Below are 21,851 nucleotides of genomic sequence, written 5' to 3'. Positions count from 1 at the left end.
CTGAATGTGTTATTAATATTTGTATATTGACCATCATATTTTTAATGTCCAAGAACTCTTCATGGTTCCCTGATCCTTTTCCATAGTATCCTGTTCTTGTTTAAGAGATGCAAAGAAACCACGCCTTCTTCTATGCCGCTGGGAATGTTAAGTGAAGATTTGGGGGGAGCTACCCCTGCCTGCATCACTCTGTTTCCTCTGGGATCCTGTTGGTGTGTTTTGGCCTTTCCTTTGCAAGCTAAAGGTGTCATAATATTTCTAATTATAATGTCAGTAGCTTCTTGGGCGTTTGGATTTTGGAATGAGGCTCCAAAATACTGCCTGGAAGCCCAGAGCCCCGGTGCACTGAGGGAGGGCTTTCCCGTGGGGTGACCAGGTGCTGAGCCCTCTTCTTTGGTGGGGCCAGTCGCTAGGGTAGCGGTGGGCCAGGAAGGTTTACCTCCTGTGTGACGTATCATTTCCCACTGCACCTGCCGCCCGCCCTCCCCACCGGACAAACCTCTTCACCGCGCGGCCCCCGCCTTCCTGAAACACGCCGTGCATTTTCACGCCTGAGGGCTTCCCACTTGTTCTTCCTGGTTGGAATGTTCCTTCGTCAGATGTTGAAGGGCTTTGCTTCCTCACTTCATCCCCTCATCTTTTAGACTTTCTCGGACTAACCTCGGATTTCTACGTTTGCCTCTATTTTCCAGTTCACAAATTCCCCCTTTGGTTACTCTCATTCACTGTATAATCTGCCTGCTGAGTTTTACGTTTTATTCTAAGTTTTATTCTACTACTTTACCCTCCCTGTTTGCTTTAGCCTTGTCCTTGGGTCACACAGATTCATTGATTATCCCCAGTCTGTTGTCTCCAATGGCTTTTCCGGTCATTTCTTGATTGGCTGAAATTTGAGTCAACTAATTTTTTTCAAGAGGGGCTAATGGAAACTATTTTCCTTGATTGCTTATTTATTTTAAAATATTTGCCATTTGTAAACCATCTGACTGGGTGTAAAATTCTTGGTTCATACCTTCTTTCCACTGGGCTTTGTAGGCTTTGTTCTCCCACCTTCTGGCTTTGTTTCTGTGAAGTCTGAGGAAAGCCTCACTTTTTTTCTTCTAAAAAGCAGACCTGGAGGAGGATGGAGGGAGGACAGCAGAGCAGGAAGCCCCAGGAACTGGTCCCTCCACCCAAACAACTCCTGAACCGGCAGGATGGTCTGGATCAGCTGTTCTGGAACCCTGAGTCTAGGGGATCACTGTGCAGCCCCCAGCGGGGAGTGGGAGGAAGAGGCTGGTGAGCCATGATAAATACCAGTGACTTTCATCCTCCACGCAGCAGCCACCGCCCCCACCCCCTACCCCCATGGCTGGAGCAGTGGGGGCTGCAGCCTGGCTCCTCATGCTGGGAGCAGGGTGGGGTGCAAGGACCTGGGCCTCAAAACCCAGGGTGTGCGTGTTCTGATCATTGGTCACTGTGTTCAATCAGCTGCTTCAGGTCTCTGGAGCCACCATTCCAGCCCCCTCAGGGACAGTGGGCAGAGGAGTCTTAAAGAGGCAAGGCCTTGTTTTTTCTCCTCTTGACACTTTTCATTCCCCATTTGGGAACAAAATTAGTTTGGAAAAGTCAAAAATTGATGGCTCCAGCTTTCAATAACAACAACAACAACCAAAATACACTGAAATCCCAGAGGAGTGGGAGAACTAGATTAACAGAGTTACAACATAATACACAGAACGTCCAGTACTCAACAAAAAATTACAAAACACAAAAAGAAACAGGAAAGTATGGCCCATTCACAGGAAAAAGTGTATTTGCCAGACACCATACCTGAGGAAACACATACATTGGGACTATTAGCCAAAGGCTTTAAATCAACTGTCTTAAATATATTCAGTGAGCTAAAGGAAATATACAAAGAACTAAAGAAAATTAGGCAAACATCGAACAAAATAAAGAGATAGAAATTATAAAAAAGGAAACAAACAGAAATACTGGAGTTGCAAAATACAATACTGAAGTGCAAAATTCACTAGATGGTTCCAACAGCAGATGTGAACAGGCAGAAGAAAGGATCTGTGATCTTGAAGACAAGACAACTGAAATGATCCAGTGTGAGGAGCAGAAAGAAAAGAAAAAAAAAGAAGGAAAATGAGCAGAGCCAGTGGGACCTGGGGCCCCACCAAGGGCATCAATATTCATGTCACTGATGTCCCAGAAGGACAGAGAGAGGGAAAAGGGCAGAGAAAGTGTTCGAGGAAATAATGGCCAGAAGCTTCCCCAGTCTGATGAAAGACAGGAATGTGCACACCCAGGAAGCTCAGAGAGCTCCAGGCAGGACAGACTGATGGCTCCACACCAAGACACACTGTAGTGAAACTGACAAAATCCAGACGAGAGGACAGTGAAAACAGCAAGAGAGAAGCGACTTGTCACATACGAGGGGTCCCAATGAGATTAACAGTGGGTTTCTCACAGACTGTGGAGGCAGAGGACAGTGGGCTGGCATCTTTAAAGCTCTTAGACAAAAAAGCGTCAACCAAGAATTCTCTGTTCAGCAAAATTACCTTTCAAAAGGGAAGGCGAATTTAAGATGTTTACAGATAAACAAAATCTGGAAAAGCACATTGTCAGAAGACCTGCCCTATAAGAAATGCTAAAGGGAGTCCTTCAGGTTGGAATAAAAGGACACCAGACAGGAACTCAAAGCCATAAGAAGAAATAAAGAACATTAGTAAAGTTAACTATGCAGTTTAATAAAAATCCTGTATTGTTGTAGTTTTGGTTTGTAATTGCTTTTGCCCTTATATGATTTAACAGGAAATGTGTAAAACAACATTATAAATCCATATTAATGGGCAGACAATGTATAAAGATGTAATCTGAGACAGTAACAAAATGCCATACTAACAGAGAAAAGAGAGACAGAACACAAATAATTAAAATCAGGAATGAAACTGGGGGTTATGTGTTGGTTTGGATATATTATGCCCCCCAAAAACAGCCATGATATTTTTTACCCAATCTTATCAGATGGAAACTTTCGAGTGTTTCCAAGGAGATGTGACTCACCCAACAGTAGGTAATACCTTTGATTAGATTATTTCCATGGAGGTGTACCTTGTCTTGTATGGGTCTTAATTTAATCACTGGAGTCCTATAAGAAGAGCTCACAGACAGAAGGAGCTCAGTGCTGCAGCTGAGAGAGACTTTTGGAGAAGGCCGCTGAAAGCTGATGCTTGAAGATGGAGACAGAAGGACATTTGGAGATGCTAAGCTAAGAGATGCTAGCCCAGAGTTAGCTCTGGAGAAACTAAGAGAGGGCCCCTAACAATCAGATGCATGGGAGCAGAAGAGGCTAAGAGAGACAAGCCCAGAGACATTTTGGAAAATGCTGTTTTGAAATGTAACCCAGGAAGAGCAGACTCCAGCCACGTGTCCCCCAGCTGACGGAGGCGTTCCGGGCACCATCAGCCATTCTTCAGTGAAGGTGTCCTCTTGTTGATGCCTCAGTTTGGAAATTTTTATGGCCTTAGAACTGTAGATCTGTAACCTAATAAACCCTCTTTATAAAAGCATAATGGCAGCATTAGCAAACTGCAGCAGGGTGTTACTACAGACCTTACAGAAATAAAAAGTATTATAAGATGGTACTATGAACAATCATATGCCAAAAAGTTAAAAAACCTAAATGAAATGGGCAAATTCCTGGAAATATACAAGTTACCTAATATGATGTAAGAAGAAATAGAAAATCTCAACAAACCTATGACATTCAAAGAGATTGAATCAGTAATAAATATCCCAATAAAGAAAAGTTCAGGACCACATGGTTTCACTGAATTCTATTCAACATTCAAAGAAGATTTAACAACAACCATTCTCAAACTCTTCCCAAAAATACAAGACCAGGGATTACTTCCTAATTCAATCTATAAGCCAGCATTACCCTAATACCAAAGCCAGATTAAGACAGCACCAGAAAAGAAAATTACAGACAAAAATCCTCAAGAAAATACTGGCCAACTGAACCCAATAGTATATTCAAAGTATTATACATCACGATCAAGTGGGATTTATTCCAGGAATGCAAGGATGGTTCAGCCTAAGAAAATCAATGTAATACATCAAGTTAATAGATTGAGGGCAAAAAGCCACATGATCATCTCAACTGATGCAGAAAAGAAATTTGAGACAATCCAACATCCTTTCATGATAAAAACACTCAGAAAACTAGAAATACAAGAGAATTTTCTCAAGCTAACATCACACTCAATGGTGAAAGACTGAAAGCTTTCCCCCCTAGGATCAAGAACAAGACAAGGATGCCACTGTCACCAAAGTTATTCAACACTGTGCTGGAAGTTCTAGCCAGAGCAATCAGGGAAGAGAAAGAAAGAAAAGGCATCCAAATCAGAAAGGAAGAAGTCAAATTATCCCTATGCACAGATGATATCATTCTATATATAGGAAATCCCAAAGAATCTACAAGAAAGCTAATAGAACTAATAAACGAATTCAGCAAAGTTGCAAAACACAAGCTAAACACACAGAGTTGGCTGAGTTCCTAAACACCAGTAGTGACCAATCTGAAAAGGAAATCGGAAACAATTCTATTTGCAATAGCATCAAAAAGAATAAAATTCCTAGGAATAAATTTAACCAAGAAATGAAAGATTTGTACACTAAAAACTACAAAACATTGCTGAAAGGAATTAACCTAAATGACTGGAAAGACATCCCATGCTCATGAATTGGAAGACTTACATTGCTAAGATGGCAGTGCTGCCTAAAGCTTAATCTATAAACTAATATAATCCCTATCAAAATTCCAGCAGCCTTTTTCTTTTTGGTAGAAGTGGAAAAGTTTTTCCTCAAACGCATATGGAATTGCAAGGGGCATCAAATGGCCAGAATAATCTTGAAAAAGAACAATGTCTGAGGACTCACAATTCCTGATTTCAAAACTTACTATTACTAGCAGCAAGATGGTGGAGAGGTGAGGTGTGGAATTTAGTGACTCCTCTAGGGCAGCTGGTAAATAGCCAGGGACTGTATGAAACAGCGGTTTCGGGTACTTCTGTGACCGGACATGCATTGTACACCCTTCTGGAATGGGTGGAACAGCTGAGATCACAGCCAAGACTGTAAGTTTCCCCAGCCAGGAGGCTGGTGCCCCTCCCCTCAGGCATGGCAGACTGCCTTGGAGCTGATTCCCTGAGGGAAAAAGAGACAATCTGTGCAAGGAGCAAGGAGGGGTGCTCAAGCTGGCCCCAAATGTAGAATTAATGAAGAAATTTGAACTACTGAATAAAAGCTCCAAGCACAGGTAAACCAGGAGTGTGCATGAAAGGAACTGGGAGGATTTGGTCCAGCAGAGAAGAGGCAAGGCTGACATCAGCAGCAGCAACAACAACCAAAAAACCAGAGACTTTCGGAATCAGAGGTGTTCAAAATACTGGAAAAGGGCTGGGATCCAAGAAAAAGGGGCACACAGAGACAGGTGCCAAATCAGACTCTGGCTTCCAAACCCGGGACGCTGGGGTCTGGCTCTGAAAGGGTGGTTTTTTTTTTCCTTTTCTTTTCTTCCCAACTCTTTATTTTTTTACTTTTCAATAGCTCATCAGAGCTGCTGGAACTCTCAGGCTTTTGCACTGCCCCAGGCAAGTGCAGAATTAAAGTTGTCTGAGAAGAACTAGTCAGGTGAGAGAGATATTTTCCTAAAGGGCATATTTTTAAATAGTCTATACTGGGACTGACAAAACTTGTGGGCTGGGGAAGGGCCTTGAAAAGGGGTTTCTTTCTCTCTCTCTCTCTCTTTCACTATTCTAAGTAGCTCATTACAGAAAGCCTCAGATGTTTGCAATTGGCTACTGGACCCAGGCAAGGGTGGAGCTAAGATAGGTCTGAGAGACAAAGCAATAAGTCTAGTGGGGGAGATAATTCCCTAAAGGACATAAACTTCCCTAAGACAAGGGGAGGGTGGGCCCAGCTCACGTGGTGGCCTCCTTCAAAGAACTCAGACCCCAGGGGCTGGAAAACAGAAACAGCTTGAGTCAGTCACGCCCCTGACAGAGACAAGGTCTGCAGAGAATTGAAGGCACCCGTGGGGAGCTGCAGGCTGACCAGTGCCACCTGCTGGACAGGACAGGACAAGCACAGGGTCTAGAGGCCTCAGAGGAGGGCCTGGAAACGTGGGGCTTCAGTCTCAGGGAAACGTGATTCGGACTACACTCTCCTCCTGAGACCTGGGCCTGTCTGGACTGGGAAATCATATCTGGGGAGACCCTCTCAGAAAAAGGTTACACAGAGGAAGGGCAAGAATCAGAAAAAACAAGAGCTGAAAAATTCTGATAAACTAAACAGAAACTGTTGGAGGTCTGGAGTAAGTTGAACTGAATGGCAAAGAACAGATACAGAACAAAGCCAACCAACAAGAAAACCCTCGGTAAAAGAGTGAAATGAGCTCCAGAATAAACTAATCAAGAAAATGAGATGTCTAGACAACTAAAAATAATGAGCCATACTGGGAAACACAAAAATATGGACCAGCCAAAGAAGCCAACTAAGACTTCACCTGAGATACAGGAATTGAAACAACTAATCAAAGATGTTCAAACAAATCTTCTAAATCAAATCAATGAGTTGAAGGAAAATATGGCAAAAGAGATGAAGAATATAAAGAAGACACTGGGTTACCAAAAAGAAGAATCTGTAAGCTTGAAAAAACAAAGGACATAACTATGGGAATGAAAGGCACAATAGAAGAGATGAAAAACACAACGGAGACACACAGGAATAGATTTGAAGAGGCAGAAGAAAGGATCAGTGACTCAGAAGAAAGCTGTTCCGGTTTGCTAATGCTGCTGGGATGCAAAACACCAGAAATGGATTGGCTTTTATAAAGGGGGTTTATCTGGTTACAAAGTTACAGTCTTAAGGCCATAAAGTGTCCAAGGTAACACATCAGCAATCGGGAAATGGATAGTAAAAGTTACATGTCAAAGAATTGTCAGCTTGAAATGGTTAAAATGGGGGAGAAATGCACACACAATTTGTCTTCTGGAAAAAACAAAAAAACAAAAACAAAAAAACCCAATAATCTCTTTTCCTGCCTGTTCCAAAATTTTATCTTTATCTTGAAGTCCACCAACTTTATTAGGCTATGTTTCAGGGTCAGCAATTCCATCAGCTGGGGCATGGAGTGCCCTTTCAATCTGTAGAAGGAGGGCTTCTCTTACTCTGCGGTGGACTGGACAGGTGCCCCAGAAAAGCACGTTCTTACTCTCACTTCATTGCTGTCGGGTGAGCCCACTGTAAATAGGACCTTTGAAAGTCGTCATTTCCAGATGAGGTGTGGCCCACTGAGTCGGGCTGGGTCTTGGTCCTGGCCCTGGAGCCTTACAGAGGAAGCCACAGAGAGCAAGCCCGGGAAGGAGCCAGAGCGGGAAGTCCATGGAACCCGGGAGAGGGGGAGATGGAAAGGCCAAGGACCCAAGGATGGCTAGCAGCCAGCCCGGAACACCACCGCCTCGGGGAGAAGGCATCACCCAGCCTCACAACCATGAGCCAATAAATCCCTGTTGTTTAAGCCAACGTGCTGCATGGCATCTGTGATCATAGCTAGGAAACTACGACAATTTCCAACAAGTTTTCTTTAATCTTTAAAGAGATTTGTTCTGCTAATTCATTTCACTTCTGTAGAGAATTCTGCAGAGATTCCGTAGGTATTCCAATTCCTGCTGCCTCTTGCCCTCCTGACTCTTAAATTCCACTCATGGACAGTCACTTTTGTTCATTTTTATCATTCCTGTCTTTTCCATATCTCCTACTGGGTTTTCTGCAGCACTGCTCCCACATTTGTCTCCATTTCTGTGATGGTCTTATTTTACTCCCTTCTCTTCTCGGCCTGCACACATCTTCCCACCTGCGTCCTGTGTGCTCACGGCTGATGCCAGGGAGGCTGGCAATCCTCGTGTTTCCTTCAGGTGGCCGCAGGTCCAGCTAAAAATGGGGAATCCTGTGGCTTAGAGGAACAAACGTTGGGGTATAACTAGTAGATTTCACCATGCTTTGAGTTGAAGAGGAGTTTAACAGGAAAGTGAAAAAACTGTTAGAAATAGTGTCAAAAAGCAAGGCCTACAAACATTTGTGGAGCACTGCCTAAAGGTGTACACTAAAAGAAATTTAGAACTTTAAATATAGTTATCAAAAAACTAGCAGTATTAGAACTGAGCTAAGCATTCAGCCAAGAAGCCTGAAATAGAACAATAAATAAGAAAAGGAATAAGAAGGAAAAGCATAATAAAGACAGGGACAAGGAGAAAACTCATGGAGAAGATTAACAGCCTGGAGTTGATTCTTTAAAAAGATTGATATATAATCCTCCGGGAAGACTGAATACAGATAAAAGGGAGACAATGCAAATAAATATTCAGAATTTAAAAGGAGAAAGCAATTTAGCAGCAATTTAAAATAATAAAAGACATAATGTACAAACTATATACCAACAGTTGTGAAAACCTAGAGAAAGTTGGCACTGAAAAAAATAGAAAACTTGATTAGACTAATAACAATTAAAGGCATTTTAAAAAACCCAGACCTGGACTAGTTTTACAAGTGCATTCTAATTAATTATCATGGAATAGATAATTTCTATCTTCTACAATAATTTCTTAGAGTATACAAGAAGTTTTAAAAAAATAGAAAAATTGGGAAGTAAAAAAGGAGTAACAGACATCTGAGTCAATCATTGATTTCAAAATCAGATAAGGACAATACTAGGAAATTAAAGGACTATTCACTTAAGAAAGTAGATGTGAAATAAAGTAAATATTATTTACTAATAAAGTAAATATTATTTTAGTATTACAATGACTTAAATAATGCGTAATGATCAAGTAGTATTTCCTGCAGGAACACAAGGATGAACACCCATCATGAAATCTCTCAGTAGAGTTCACTACATTAATAGACTGAAAAAGAAGTGTTGTTTTGTGATGAGTCCAGCAGATGTGGACGACAGCAAGCACCAGCCTTGAGGGGAGTCTTGGACACTCACTGCTTCTGTCTCCCGGCTGCTACATCAATGCAGGCGATGGGTGGGCTTAAACGATGGGCATTTATTGGCTCACGGTTTTGAGGTCGGGAGGAGTCCAAAATCAAGGTGTCATCAAGGTGATGCTTTCTTCTGGGACTGTGGTGTTTGGGTGCCAGCTGCTGGTGGTCCCCATCCCCACCTTCTCCACCACGTGGTGACGCACATGGCGCCTCCCCGGGCCTCCTCCTCCTCTTCTGGGTTCCCGTGACCTCAGCTTCAGGCTGTGCCTTCTGGCTCTCTCTCTCCCTCTGTGACCTCCCCGTAAGGCCTTCAGTAATAGGGTTAAGACCCAACCTGATTCAGCTGGGCCGCACCTTAGCTGAAGTCACCTCATGGATAGGTCCTGTTTACAAGAATTCACACCTGCAGGAATAGATTAAGTTTAACAACATGACTTCCTGGGGTACACGGCTCCAAGCACTACACATACCCATAAAGATTGAGAACAAAACAAGCACGCCTGCTGCTATCACTGCTGCTATTTAAAATAGTACTTGGAAAGCAGGTCGCAGCCAATGCTATAAGACAAGAAAAAGAAACAGGAAGTATAAGGATGGGAAATGAAGAGACAACATTATCATTATTTTCTGATAATATGATCATCAATACAGAAACCCCAAATTAACAAATTATTTGAACTAATATGAGAGTTCTGCAATATTGCTAAATATAACACAGATACAATATTGCTAGATACAATAAACCAATTTATTAAAATCGTTAGTGTTCCCTACCCATTCAGCATGGGTCTTGATTAGTTTTACTGGATTACTTTAGAAAGAGCTATACAGGCCCACACATTTGCTGGCTGACGCTGATGCTTAGACATGCTTAGAGCAACTGAGAGACACATTTTGAAGATGGCTATTGGAAGGTGACGCTGACATTTTGAAATGCAACCTGGGGGCAAGCAGACACCAGCCACATGCCTTCCCAGCTAGGTTTTCCCAGAAGCCAATGGCCTTTCTCCAGTGAAGGTACCCGATTGTTGACGCCTTACCTTGGACACTTTATGGCCTTAAAACTGTAACTTTATAACCAAATAAACCCCCTTTACAAAAAAAAAAATCAATAGTGTTTCTCTATAGTTGCAATAACTGACCAGGAAATACAACAGAAACAAGACCTCAGCCATGACTGCAAAAATACTCCATGATGTGTGGGGATTAACTCGGCTCAGGTTTCAGTGACCCACATGAACTACTCTGTCCTGGCCGGCAGCGGGGTGGGCGGGTGGCTCGTCCAGGCCAGTCATACGTCCAGCTCCTGACTTACTGGTGACCGGTGCGGGGAAGTGGGTGCACGGTGCGATTCTGGGGAAGAATCCTGGGTTTCGCTGCGGAGGGGGCCAAGCACGAGGACGAAGGGCACGCGCTGCGGGGACCTGGGCCTTTGGTTACGAGACTGCACTGCCGAGTCAGCTCAGCCTGGAAGAGCCAACTCGTGTCTGCTCTGTTCTCTGCTATACCCTAGTGCTCAGGATCGGTTCAGCCTTAGTGGGCACTGAAGGAATAAAGAATCTCCTGTCGTTTAGGCCAGTATGACACAGGTTTCTGTTACTTGCAGCTGAAAACAATCTAAGAGATAAACACTTCACAGAGGGGATTTTAAAACTCTGTCAAGAGATATAAAGGAACACATGATTGCAGAGATCTACCCTATTCATGGATGTGTATAAGCTCACAAACTCAAATTAACATCCAAATCTTTTGTAATTCCAGTAAAAATTCCACAATGATTTGCATGTGAGCGAAACTCAACAAACTGAAATTCAGACGCAAAAGCAAATGCTCATGAATCAGTAGGTCATGATGAGACTACTGTGTTTTCAGATATTAACACATATTACAAAGCCACGTGAATATGGTGTGGTGTTGGCACGAGAACATAACAGCTGAACCGGAGCTCATCAGGACGCCCACATCTAAACGTGGCCCTGACAAACGACAGGCGGCACCACAGTCAGTGGGAAACAACGGGTTTTTGGTAGATTATGGTGGGAAAACTGACTCACTGTATGTTGAAAAATGAAGCTGGGTCCCCATCTCAGACCACAATCAGAGGTGACATTGAAGCTGAGCTGCATTAAAGACCTGAAAGTGAAAAGTGAGATCACAAAACAAAAAGAAGAAAAAGTAGATCTCTGTGATCTTGGGGGTGCAGGCAAACTTCTTAAATAAGACCCCAAAGCATAAACCGGAATTGACGGATGTGACCCGACAAAAATGAAGGGCTGCTATGCAATGGGGATGCCAGGGAGGACGTAGACAGGAGACAGGGTGACGACGCTTGCAAAGTCTGCAAAAAGGAGCTCCCAGAAATGAGCAAGAAGAGGACAGAGGCACCCACAAAAGTAGCACGGGGAAACACAAACAGTTAACTATGAGGAGAGGTTTGACATCTCTGGTGATGAAGGAAATTCAAGTGAGGAAGCTGTTGTGAAATCTGTCTGTTAGATTTTTCAGTCATTTCCAGGATAGGGTTTTGGACACTGTTGGAGCGAACTTTCCGCACAGCGGCTCCAGGTAAAGGACGCCCGAGCCCCCCCCGAGGCCGCGATTCCCGACTCCCCTGCGGCACCGGCCTGGGCAACCGAGGCCCCTCTACGAGGACATGAGTCTCCAAGTCACCGGTGCCTTCAGGCTGCTGAGCTCTCTCCCGGCTTCTGATGACCGCAGTCATCACATTGACATTATTTTCCAGTCCTTGTAATGCTGAGAAGTTAATATATTTAATATAGCTATGATCAGCTAAGTTACAAAACGGTTTGTGGGACCATCACATTTAATTAAATGGTTCCCTTTTTCACATTTTCATTCACCTTCATCCAGGAAGGTTTGCAAACATCATGTGGCCAAGTTCACTGCTGCTACTGAACAAACACATTTCCATCCAATCTGAGACTGGATCATTGTCTTGGCATTATCTGTTTTGTTTCAAATGGTGTATCATATTCTTAATTTTATGCTACCTTCCAGCTCTCATAGTTCTCATCCTTTATTGAATTTTATATACTAGAATCCTTTATATACTAGAATCCTTTATATACTAGAATCCTTGTTCATGGAGCTAATACACCAGGCTAACAATATTAACATTTGTGTGTCAAAGGCAGGTTTCTGTAAGGATGATTTTCCAATCTTTTTCTACTTGACTCCTGGTTCCACTGGAGTGCCGTTTTGAGTCTGGGCTCGAGAACTTTCCAGGCTTTTTTCATAGCAGCTCCAGAGACTGCCCAGGAGGGCCCTTCTTCCAATTTCCTTCAACCATTTCCAGATCTTCATATGTTTTATTAAATTCTTTGTTTATTTGATACACGGTGTTATCATCAAAATTGAGAAAACATTTAGAGTGACACTGTTTAAGGAATATCTTTATTGCCTTTCCTGGGAATAAATGAATCCAGTGACTTAGAGCCCGACGGAAATGTCTGTGAAGTTTTCTAGAATTTTGACTGGCATCCCCCTGCCTTACGCTGGCTGCATTAGACCAGAAGTGTTTGCACAAAACCCTCTCTGCTCAAGCAAAACAGTAAAGTCCAATATTATCTCAGCTTTGTTCTTTCGGGCTCAATCCATTAACCTTGCTTTAGTTTTGAATTCTGTGTTTCAGGTCCATCCCCAAGCCTGTGTGCTGCGGGAAGCTCTCTCAGCCTGCAGACGCTGCTGCCCTGGGTCTGTGCCCTGGCCCCTGACAGAAAGGGTTGGGTGAAGGCTCTGGGGCTGGGGTGCCCTGGGGCCGTCTGCTCCCCCTCTCCTGCGGGGCTGCGCACCCTCGTTCGAGGCCACAGGGGCAGCGGGGCTGGAAACGCGCCGAGGCCTGCTCGTTCCGTGGTGCCCACCGGAGACCACTCAGGGCTCCGCGCTGGCCGAAGGCCTCTGCCCCGGGGTCATGGGCACCTTCCCAGTACCCCAGGGTGGGCCCTTGACAACCCTGCCAGCCATGTGACCTCGTGAGACAGCCTGATCCTGGCCTGATCCTGGCCTGATCCTGGGGTCAATGCGTGTTACCCACACGATGTTTAATTAAACAGTTGATTAGGATCAAACACCCGAAAGATCCGCCAGACGCCAGACGGGACAGTGAGTTGAAGGCCCCAGAGCCTCCCTGGAACGTCAGGTCAGGAGCCGGTGGCAGCAGGACACGTCGCCAGGCCCTGGGCCCCGTCCTCTCAGTGGAGACTCAGCCAGGAGAGACCCTGGCCCGGGAGAGACCCCACCCCAGCGCACGTCCCAGATTCACCTCCAATGGCCAGTGATTCACTTGGCGTCAGAACAAAGGGCCACCAGCAGGAGGCCTTTGACCTCTCTATGGCTCCAGGGACCTCCCACCCATCCCCGACTGGGTACTTGCCTTTCCCCCCACAATCCTGGGGGCGCTCACCTCACAGAAGCCAGGCGGCTGCCGTTCAACTTCAGCTGGCTCAGGTTGGGCAGGTGCAGCCCTGTCGGGTGGCAGGAAGGAGAGGCTGGTGCAGGGCCCCTGCTCCCTGCCTTCCAACCCACCTCTGCAGGGGACAGCCCTGCCCGCCAGCCACTCCAGCTCCAGGGGCTGCATGGCCTCGTCCCCTCACCCACAGTCCAGCACAAGCAAAGCGGGCCAGACCTTGCCCTAAAGGACTCATCGGGACAGTTGGCAAAATTTGAATAAGATCTGCCGAATGCGTAAGAGCAGTGCACTGACGTTCATTTCCTGACTTTGATCCTTGTATTTGGGAACTGCACCCTGAAGTATCTGTGGGTAAAGGGGGCATCTCAGGTAGAGGGAGAAAAATTAGCTGTGTATATGCGCACACATGTGCATGTATGCATGCACATAAGTGTATGCACATGAGTACGTGTTTGCTTGTGTGCACGTGTGCATGTGTGAATGCATGTGTGCAAGTGCAGTGTGCATGCATATCAGTGCCTGTGTGCACACGTGCATGCATGCGGTGAGTCTGAGTGCACACGTGTGCACATGTGTACATGCATGGTGAGTATGCATGGGCATGTGTGTGCACATGTGTGCGGATGCCTTGCGTGTGCACGTGTGCATACATGTGAGTGTGTGGGCATGTGTGAACACACGTGCACATGTGAATGCACATATGCAGCTGCACATGAATTCCTGTGTGCGTGTGCATGTGCATATGTGTGCCTGCATGTTCTGGTGTGCGTGCGTCTGCATGTTTGAGGGCATGTGTGTGTGCATGCATGACAGGCAGAGAGAATGATAGAGCAAACGTGAACTTTATCATTCTGGGAGTCTGGCCAAGGGCACACGAGGGTTCTCTGTACTGTTCCTGCAACTTTTCTGTAAGTTTGAACTTATTTCAAGGTGAGCTTCGAAAGCACCTAATAAGGAGGTGCCGTGATTCGCTGGGCCCTGTTATAACCATTGCTGATGCGCAGGCAGGTGAGGGGAGAGGCTCCGTGGGGCGACTGGGAATGTGGATCACCAACAGGGTCTGAGAAGCAGGCGATGAGGTCCTGGGGCGTGGTCAGTGCTGCTTTCAAAACGGGACAGAGGCCAGCCTTGCAGGTGGCCAGGCGGGGGGCGCCTCACCGAAGTTGCCCAGACTGTGCTCCCGGGTGTCGACGCGCATCTCCAGCACAGTCACTGCTGCCAGGTCATCCACCTGGGCCAGGGCCTGCTGCGGGAACAAGGAGGTCAGCTGGTGGGCGGGACTCTCGAGGCTGTCCCTTGCCTCGTCCCTGTCGTGCTCGGCCCCAGGACTTTGGTGGGACATAAGGGGTGCAGCGTGAACAGAGGTTGGGGGCGCAGGGCCAGGGGAGAGCTGCCAGTCCCCAAACGATGCACACGGGACACAAAGCCCAGCCCCGCGGATCTGAGCCACAGCTGACTCCAGACTCCAGACCAGAAAGACACCGCGAGCCATGGAGTCCTGGGGCTGTTTGTTAGGTGGCATTGTTGCAACGATAGCTGATACATAGAACAGTTGGGACTTACATGTAGTTCCAATCACTACCATGAAAGGAAACCTGAATTACATGGCACTGGATTCGGGGCTGGGTGGTGGAAAGCAATGTGACTTATTGGTGACTGTGCCGGTTTGAGTGTATTGTGTCCCCCAAATGCCATTATCTTTGTAGTCTTGTGTGGGGCAGAAGTTTTGGTGCTGGTTAGATTTGCTTGGAGTGTGCCCCACCCAGCTGTGGGAGATAATTTTGATGAGATGTTCCCATGGAGGCATGGCCCCACCCATTCGGGGTGGGCCTTGATCGGTGGAGCTATATAAATGAGCTGACTCAAAGAGAGGAAAGAGAGTGCAGCTGGGAGTGATGTTTTGAAGAGAAGCAAGCTTGCTAGAGAGGAATGTCCTGGGAGAAAGCCGTTTTGAGGCTGGAGCTTTGGAGCAGACGCCAGCTGCCTTCCTAGCTAACAGAGGTTTTCCGGACACCACTGGCCATCCTCCGGTGAGGGTACCCGATTGCTGAGGTGTTACCTTGGATGCTTTGCGGCCTTAAGACTGTAACTGTGTAGTGAAATAAACCCCCGTTTTATAAAAGCCTGTCCATCTCTGGTGTTTTGCATTCTGCAGCATTAGCAAACTAGGACAGTGACCCATGTGATGATGTGATAAAACATCTGGCAAACCCATCCCCTGCAATGACCTGGGGTGGCAGAAAACATACACAGTGAATTTGCAACACTAGGCAAAGCAGTCTTAAGGCAAAATGTGGGGAGAGTGAGTTGGCAGTTGTTTGTTGCATTGGATAAGGTAGTTCCGAAAACAGAACTCACACGGAATAGAGAGAGCCCAGGAATTTTGGAATGTGCAGGCTTGAAAAATAAGATGATTTCTTAACTCCATCAGTAAAAGAACTGAGAAGTTCTTGTTAGGAAGTCCCAGGCAGACTCCGTCTCAGGGCAAAACCTAGATTGCCACGTGCAGCCAATGGGTGGGGCTCCAGGAAAGGAGAAAGCGTGTCCCCAAGAAAGCCCGAGATGCCCAAACTTCCCGTGGTGAAGTCTAGAGGGACGAGCGTCCAAAGGGAGTCGTGGGGTGTGGCTGGGGCACATGGCGTCAGCTGGGATCAGCTCCAGCAAAAAGCAACCAGGCCCAAAGAATGCAGAAACTTGTAATTTTGACAAAAACTCTATAAAGGTGGGGGAAAGGAGGAGCACAGGAGCCTAGTTTCATAACAAAAACAAAGTCGGTATCAAAGCAAATGAGCTTGCTATGGATTTGTGATATTAAATTTAAACCGTGGTACGCACAAACAAAATACTGGAGAATATGTGAGCTCATAGAGCTGGAAATTGGAGGCCAGGCTGCCAGGGGCTGATGAGAACGGGTGTAGGGCTTCTGTGTGGGAGAGGGGAAGCTTCAGCAGGGGCGCTGGTGAGAGCTCGGCAATATTCCCAATGCGACAAACCCCACTGAGCGGTGTGCTCGGGAGGGGTGAGATGCGGAGGTTTGTATCATAGACGTGTTCTCACAATCAAACAAATGAAACAAAAAGCAACTAATGAGAATGACAATTAAATGCAGTAAATAACCCTCAATGGGATCCAGCAAAGGGGAAGAGGCTCAAAGGGACGTTCTTGGGACGTTTGAAAAACCTGGAATATAGACTGTGAGCTTTCTATCCACCTAAATTTCTGGAACTTGATAACTGCGCTTCAGGTGGTTACGTAAGTGAGCATCCTCGTTCTCAGCAAGTGGACGTGGCAGTGCTAAGTGTTCAGGGGGCCCGGGGAGTACAACCACCTACACGCAAGTGCTCGGAAAAGGAACTGATACACAGACAGACAGATGGATAAAATGACACGGAAAACGTGGCAAAATATCAGAATTGGTGGATCCGGGTATGCGGGGTGGGGTGGGGGTTTTGGGGTTCTCTGTAGCCAGCAGGCGTGGGGCTGACCCCCAGGGGCGGGGTGAGGGGCGACGGGGGGCTCCCCTCCCTCTGCTTGGCCCCTCCCTCTGCCCCGTGTGTCTGTGTGTCGCTCTCATCAGGGCACCAGCCCAGAGACTCAGGGCCTCACTCCACGTGACCTCATCTCAGCCTGTTACTCGTACAAAGTCCCTTTTGCCACAGAAGGTCCCGTCTCGAGGTTCTGGGTGTCCCCTGCCCCCTGGACCCGGGTCCCCAGCTGCAGGCCCCTGGCCTGGGAATGGCACCGGCAGTGGAGGCCCCTGGGCGGGGTGTTTGTTTCCCAGCGTCTGGGGCTGTAGCTGACTGATACGGACACCCAGCGAGCCAAGGACGGGCGGCCGGAGACCTCCCCAGGGTCAAGCATCAAGTCACCCGGGGACGTCTGAGGAGCGGGTGTCCAGCAGGGTCCGAGGGGACGTGGCCCCGATACTGGCTCTGAGGACAAAGCCCAGGTGGGTGGAGGCCCCAGGGCTGGCCCCGGGCCAGGGTCCCCACTGCCCCCCAGGCCCCTGCCCCCATGGGGCTCTCTCCCAGGCCCCTCCTCTGGCCTCTGTGCTCATAGCCACCCCTGCCTGGATGCCCATGGAGCTAACCGCTCCCCACTGACCTGGTCCCCACCCAGACCTGCTGCCAGCTCCTGGCTCCCGGCTGGACCTGCCCCTCTGCGGACACAGCTTCCGTCGCTGGGGGCTGCCTGCCTCCTCCGTTGGGCCGGGGCCTCCTCCCTCGGACACAAGCATCCCTCCTGGGAAGGCCTCCAGACCCGGCCTCCAAAGTTGGCGAGCAGGCGCTCAGGGCCCTGGGGCCGCCCCCCAGGACGTGGCCCCAGAAGGGCTTGTGGGGACAGTGGGGGGGGGGGGGCCTGGGTGTGGCTGGCAGGGAGATGGCAGGTGGGGGAGAAGGGCGGCCTGGCTGGGACAGCTTGGGGGTGCAGGGAGGGGCAGCCTCGGGGCCGCCAGCGGCAGGAAGCCCCAGGTCTGGGAGGAAGGCCGGTGTCTGCTGCTCTGGGGATGGCCAGGGGGCCCCGGGCTGGCCCAAGTGGCTGCCCCGATGCTGGGGGCTGCTGGGTGGGAGACGGCGGACCCAGGGGTCTCCACCTGCTCCAGCCCCGGGCGTCTCTCCTGCTGCCCACCCCCTGGACCTCCCACAGCACCCGACCCAACGCCACCGGCTGAGCCCCACCTGCCCCCGTCTAGTCTGTTGAGGTGTCCAGGGGCACGTCCGGGGTCACGCCCTCCTGGCTGTGGGCAGGCCTGGGCGAGCCCCCCAAGCCCCTGCCCCTGTGCCCCAGGGCCTTCCGCCTGGGAGCTCTTCCCCCAGACACGGACGGGTGGCCCCACCACCCGCGCCCAGCTCCCCGACACCCCGTGCCCGGCCACTCGACACCCCGCGCCCGGCCCCCGACACCCCGCGCCCAGGCCCACGACACCCCGCGCCCGGGCCCATGACACCCCGCGCTCGGCCCCCGACACCCCGTGTCAGAACCGTGGCCCTGCCCGGCCCCTGAGCATCTTCCCGGCACCCTGTGCCTTCCGCCGCCGCACCGCTTCACTGTCTCCCCACAGATGTCGTGCTCCAGCCTGGGGCCTTCTCTGGTTCATGGGGGTCCCTGAAGCCCAGCGTGCAGGTGGGACCCCCGGGCTCAGCCCTTCGGCGACCCCCTGAGTATCCTGGGCTGTTGGGGCTTTGGGGCACGGCGGGCCCCAGGGCGACAGGCCCATCTCCAGGGGTCCTCGGCACTCACCAGTCGGGCAGGGGACAGGCGCTCCTCCGCCAGCTGCTCGCCAAGGCTGCCCCCGTGGCTGCCCGGGCCCTCGCTCGGTGGGCGGGGGTTCTGCGGGCCCGGCCAGCTCAGCTCCCACACCCGGACGCTGGCTCCATCCCAGGCAGGGTCCATTCACGTCCAAGCTGCCGGGGGAAGTGGAGTTCAAGCTGGTGTGTCCCGGGGGGTCTCCAGCCCACCTCACACCCGCCAGGCCCCATTCGGCACCTGCTGTGCCAGGCACTGGCATCCAGACCCACCCTCCCGTACTCCCGAGGGGCCCCTACTTCCAGTGGGCTCAGGCCAAGGCCTCGTGGACAAGTTCTGCTGAGGGTATCAGGGGTACCGCGTAACCTGGCCAGGGTCCCCCAACCTGCCAGCCTGTGCTGTCCCCGTCCGTGCCACTGATGTCCGCCGAGCCGCTCGAGGCCCACAGCCCACTGTCACAGCCTCGAGCTCCCCGAAGGCCGTGTGGAAGGTACAGGGCCACGGAGCCGAGCACGGAGGATGGGGGGTCAGTGTGCCCGGCTCTGCTCTCTGGGGCCCCTTGGAGGGCAGTGGACGGCCACCCTGGTCAGCCCCTCCGGCATCTTCCTGCCTGACTGGCCGACATCTTGGCCTGGGACTCCTGAGGCTCGTCCAGCACAGAGCACCCAGGCCTGGTCGGCGCCGCGGACCCTGTGGCCGAGGACTGACCGGTGCGGGGGCTTCCCGTGGCCCTGGCCGGACTCAGGTTGGGGCTGGAGAGACGCCTCTGTGGCCTCAGACTCAGGCCTGGGGGTGTCAGCCTGGGCTGCAGCGTCTGTGAACCAGGTCGGTGGCTGCTGGGGTTCTGTGCCCACAGCCGTGCGGCGGGAGCCGGGTTCCCCCCTCAGGGAGCCTCTGCCTGGGACGGGCCTGCTGGGGCCAAGCTGGCCGGACCCCCATGCCTTGCTGACCCCAGCCCGGCACTGACCCGGCCAAGACCCGGCCAAGGCCCGGCAGCAGCTGTGATCCCTTGAGGCTGAAGGGGTGACGGGGGCTCCAGGCAGTGCCCCCCGCGGGCTGCCGCATGGTCCCCCATTCTCCACCGAGTCCCGGCCCACCCAGGGACCCACACCAGCCACCCAGGGCCTCTGTCTTGAGGGTGGGCACAGCCAAGACCACCAGGGCCGAGGGCCGGCGACCAGCAGGAAAGCCCCGAGTGAGAGCACCACGGGGTGGAAATGAAGAGCAAGGGAAGCGACCGTCAGACCAGAGCACTCAGGGCTTGGAGGGCACCCACTGCGGGCGGGACGCTGGGGGTGGCCCCGGGCACAGGGAACGGGCAGCTGCTTCTAGCGACGGTGGTTCCACACGAGAACGCAGTTAACTGCACTGAACTGGCACGTCAATGTGGCTAAAGGACAAACCTTAGAGGTGTAGACAGTCACAGAATTTTAAAAAAAACCCAGGAACTGCCCAACACAAACAGTGAGCCCCGAGTTAAGCCATAAACTATAGCTGATGGCACAGTTACAAAAACGTGCTTCATCAGCTGTGACAAACGCTTCACCCCATCGCAAGGCGTGAGCAGCAGGGTGGTTCACGGGAACCCTGTATTTTATGCACAATTGTCTGGTGACCAGAACCTCTCTAAAAATAAAAGGACAACGCTGGAGGAGGACGAGACCGAAAGGATGATTCTCTTCCTCCACCTCTGAAAAGGAAAATCCAACTGATGGCCCAGAAGATAAAGGTGAGAAAATCTGACAGGATGCAGAGCACAACAGAAACAGGAAGTGTACGGCCAAAGACGGTCCGGGGTCTTCCTGAACCAGCAGGAATCCCAGAGAGAGAACAAAGAAAGTGTGTGCGTGTGCAAGGCTGTGTGCACTGGTGTGTATGTTGGTGTGTGCACTGGTGTGTGTACTCGTGTTCATGTGTGTGCATTGGTGTGAGCACTGGTGTGTTGGTGTCTGTGCACGTGTGTGCATAGGAGGGTGCATGTGTGTGCTGGTGTGCACGTCCAGCTCAAGCCAGCTCCACACGCCATGGGGCTCTGCTCTTCCTGCTGCCTCTCGCCACGAGGCCACAGTCCCTCTCTGTCCACCAAGGGGGCGGACGTCCCTCCTCTGTGGATGGCCGGAGACTCGGACCTGGACACGCTGCCTGGCTGGGCAGCCCGTGGGGAAGGTGAGCAGGAGCTGGAGGCAGGGAGCCAGCAGTCCTTGGGTGCCTGGACCCAGCTGTAGCCCACGGCTGAGCCCTTCCCCTCACCCGTATGGCCCGAGAGGTCTGCCTGGGGCCTGTTTCTTCTGGTCCTGGCTCTGAGACCCGGGGGTCCGAGGCCACCTACGCCAGTCCATTTCTCCACCGTCTCCCTCTCCTGGCGGGGTGACTGCCGCCTCATCCAGCCCAGCTCGCTGCAGCCAGCTCCAAGGAGCCTTGGGCACCGACGTCTCCTACAGGCCGCCCCAGGCCCCCTTCCTGCCCCAAGAAGGCTCCAGGACGGGCCCTGAGGGTGCCCTCACCGCCTGGGGGAGCCCTCGGCTGGGGGACCTCACCCCTCCCTCTCCCAGCCTCCATCCCTGCCAGAGCAGCCCTTGTCCTGACCTTCCTTCAGGGTCCACACAGAGGGGCTTGGCTATAGGCTTCTCCCCAACCTGAGCCTGGGGGGCTGCAAGGCTGGGGAACTGCGAGGCTGGGGTCTGCGAGTCTGGGAGTCTGTGATCTTGAGGAGCTGCAAGCCTGGGGGGCTGTGGGCCTGAGGGCGGCTCCATGGCTGCCCGTAGTCTAGCACTGAACACCTAAGGGCTCCCTGAGCCAACTCAGAACCTGTCCTGTGGGTCCTTCTCCACCCAGTGGTGTCAAGCCTGGGGCTCAGGACCAGGGTCTTGGGCTGTCTCCCCCCACCCCCAGCACCCCAACGCTGTCCTAGCGCTGGCAGAGCATCTACCTGCAGGCAGCTACCTTCCCCCGCAGGGGGTCAAACATCTGGGCTGGGAGGCGGCATGGCCCAGGCAGCACCTGCAAGAGAGCCGGTCAGCCCCAGGCTGTGCTCGCCAGCCCCCAGGAGCAGCCCTGAGGGCCCTCACGCCTCCTGCCAGTCACCCGGCCAGGCCCAGGCAGCTGAGGTCCTGGCACCCAGGGGTCAGGGGGC

The 21,851-nt window shown here is 50.7% G+C and overlaps 1 protein-coding gene across 12 annotated transcripts in view; it reads right to left on the bottom strand.

Moving 5' to 3' along the window:
* Positions 1 to 1,026: 1,026 nt before the first annotated feature.
* The window catches only part of LRRC56 (leucine rich repeat containing 56), a 24,156-nt gene continuing 3,331 nt past the window's right edge, over positions 1,027 to 21,851 (bottom strand). The window contains exons 1-6 of one of the 12 annotated variants that reach the window (XM_037838756.1): positions 19,104 to 21,834; positions 18,713 to 18,876; positions 14,630 to 14,717; positions 13,466 to 13,526; positions 11,097 to 11,175; positions 1,027 to 1,275 (exon numbers count right to left, since the gene is read on the bottom strand). In XM_037838756.1, coding sequence (XP_037694684.1) covers positions 1,207 to 1,275; positions 11,097 to 11,175; positions 13,466 to 13,526; positions 14,630 to 14,717; positions 18,713 to 18,865 — 450 coding nt within the window. In that variant the 5' untranslated portion in view covers positions 18,866 to 18,876; positions 19,104 to 21,834 and the 3' untranslated portion in view covers positions 1,027 to 1,206. Of the gene's footprint in view, positions 1,276 to 8,666; positions 9,446 to 10,471; positions 13,281 to 13,465; positions 13,527 to 14,629; positions 14,718 to 18,712; positions 18,877 to 19,103; positions 21,835 to 21,851 lie in introns of those variants that run through there. The other 11 variants (XM_037838759.1, XM_037838753.1, XM_037838762.1 and 8 more) reach the window with 11 other exon arrangements.

This window comes from Choloepus didactylus, chromosome 6 (assembly GCF_015220235.1).
Source record: "Choloepus didactylus isolate mChoDid1 chromosome 6, mChoDid1.pri, whole genome shotgun sequence".
Lineage (NCBI taxonomy): Eukaryota > Metazoa > Chordata > Mammalia > Pilosa > Megalonychidae > Choloepus > Choloepus didactylus.
Note: the sequence above shows the minus strand (reverse complement) of the source record. Positions and strands in the feature narration are given on the sequence as shown.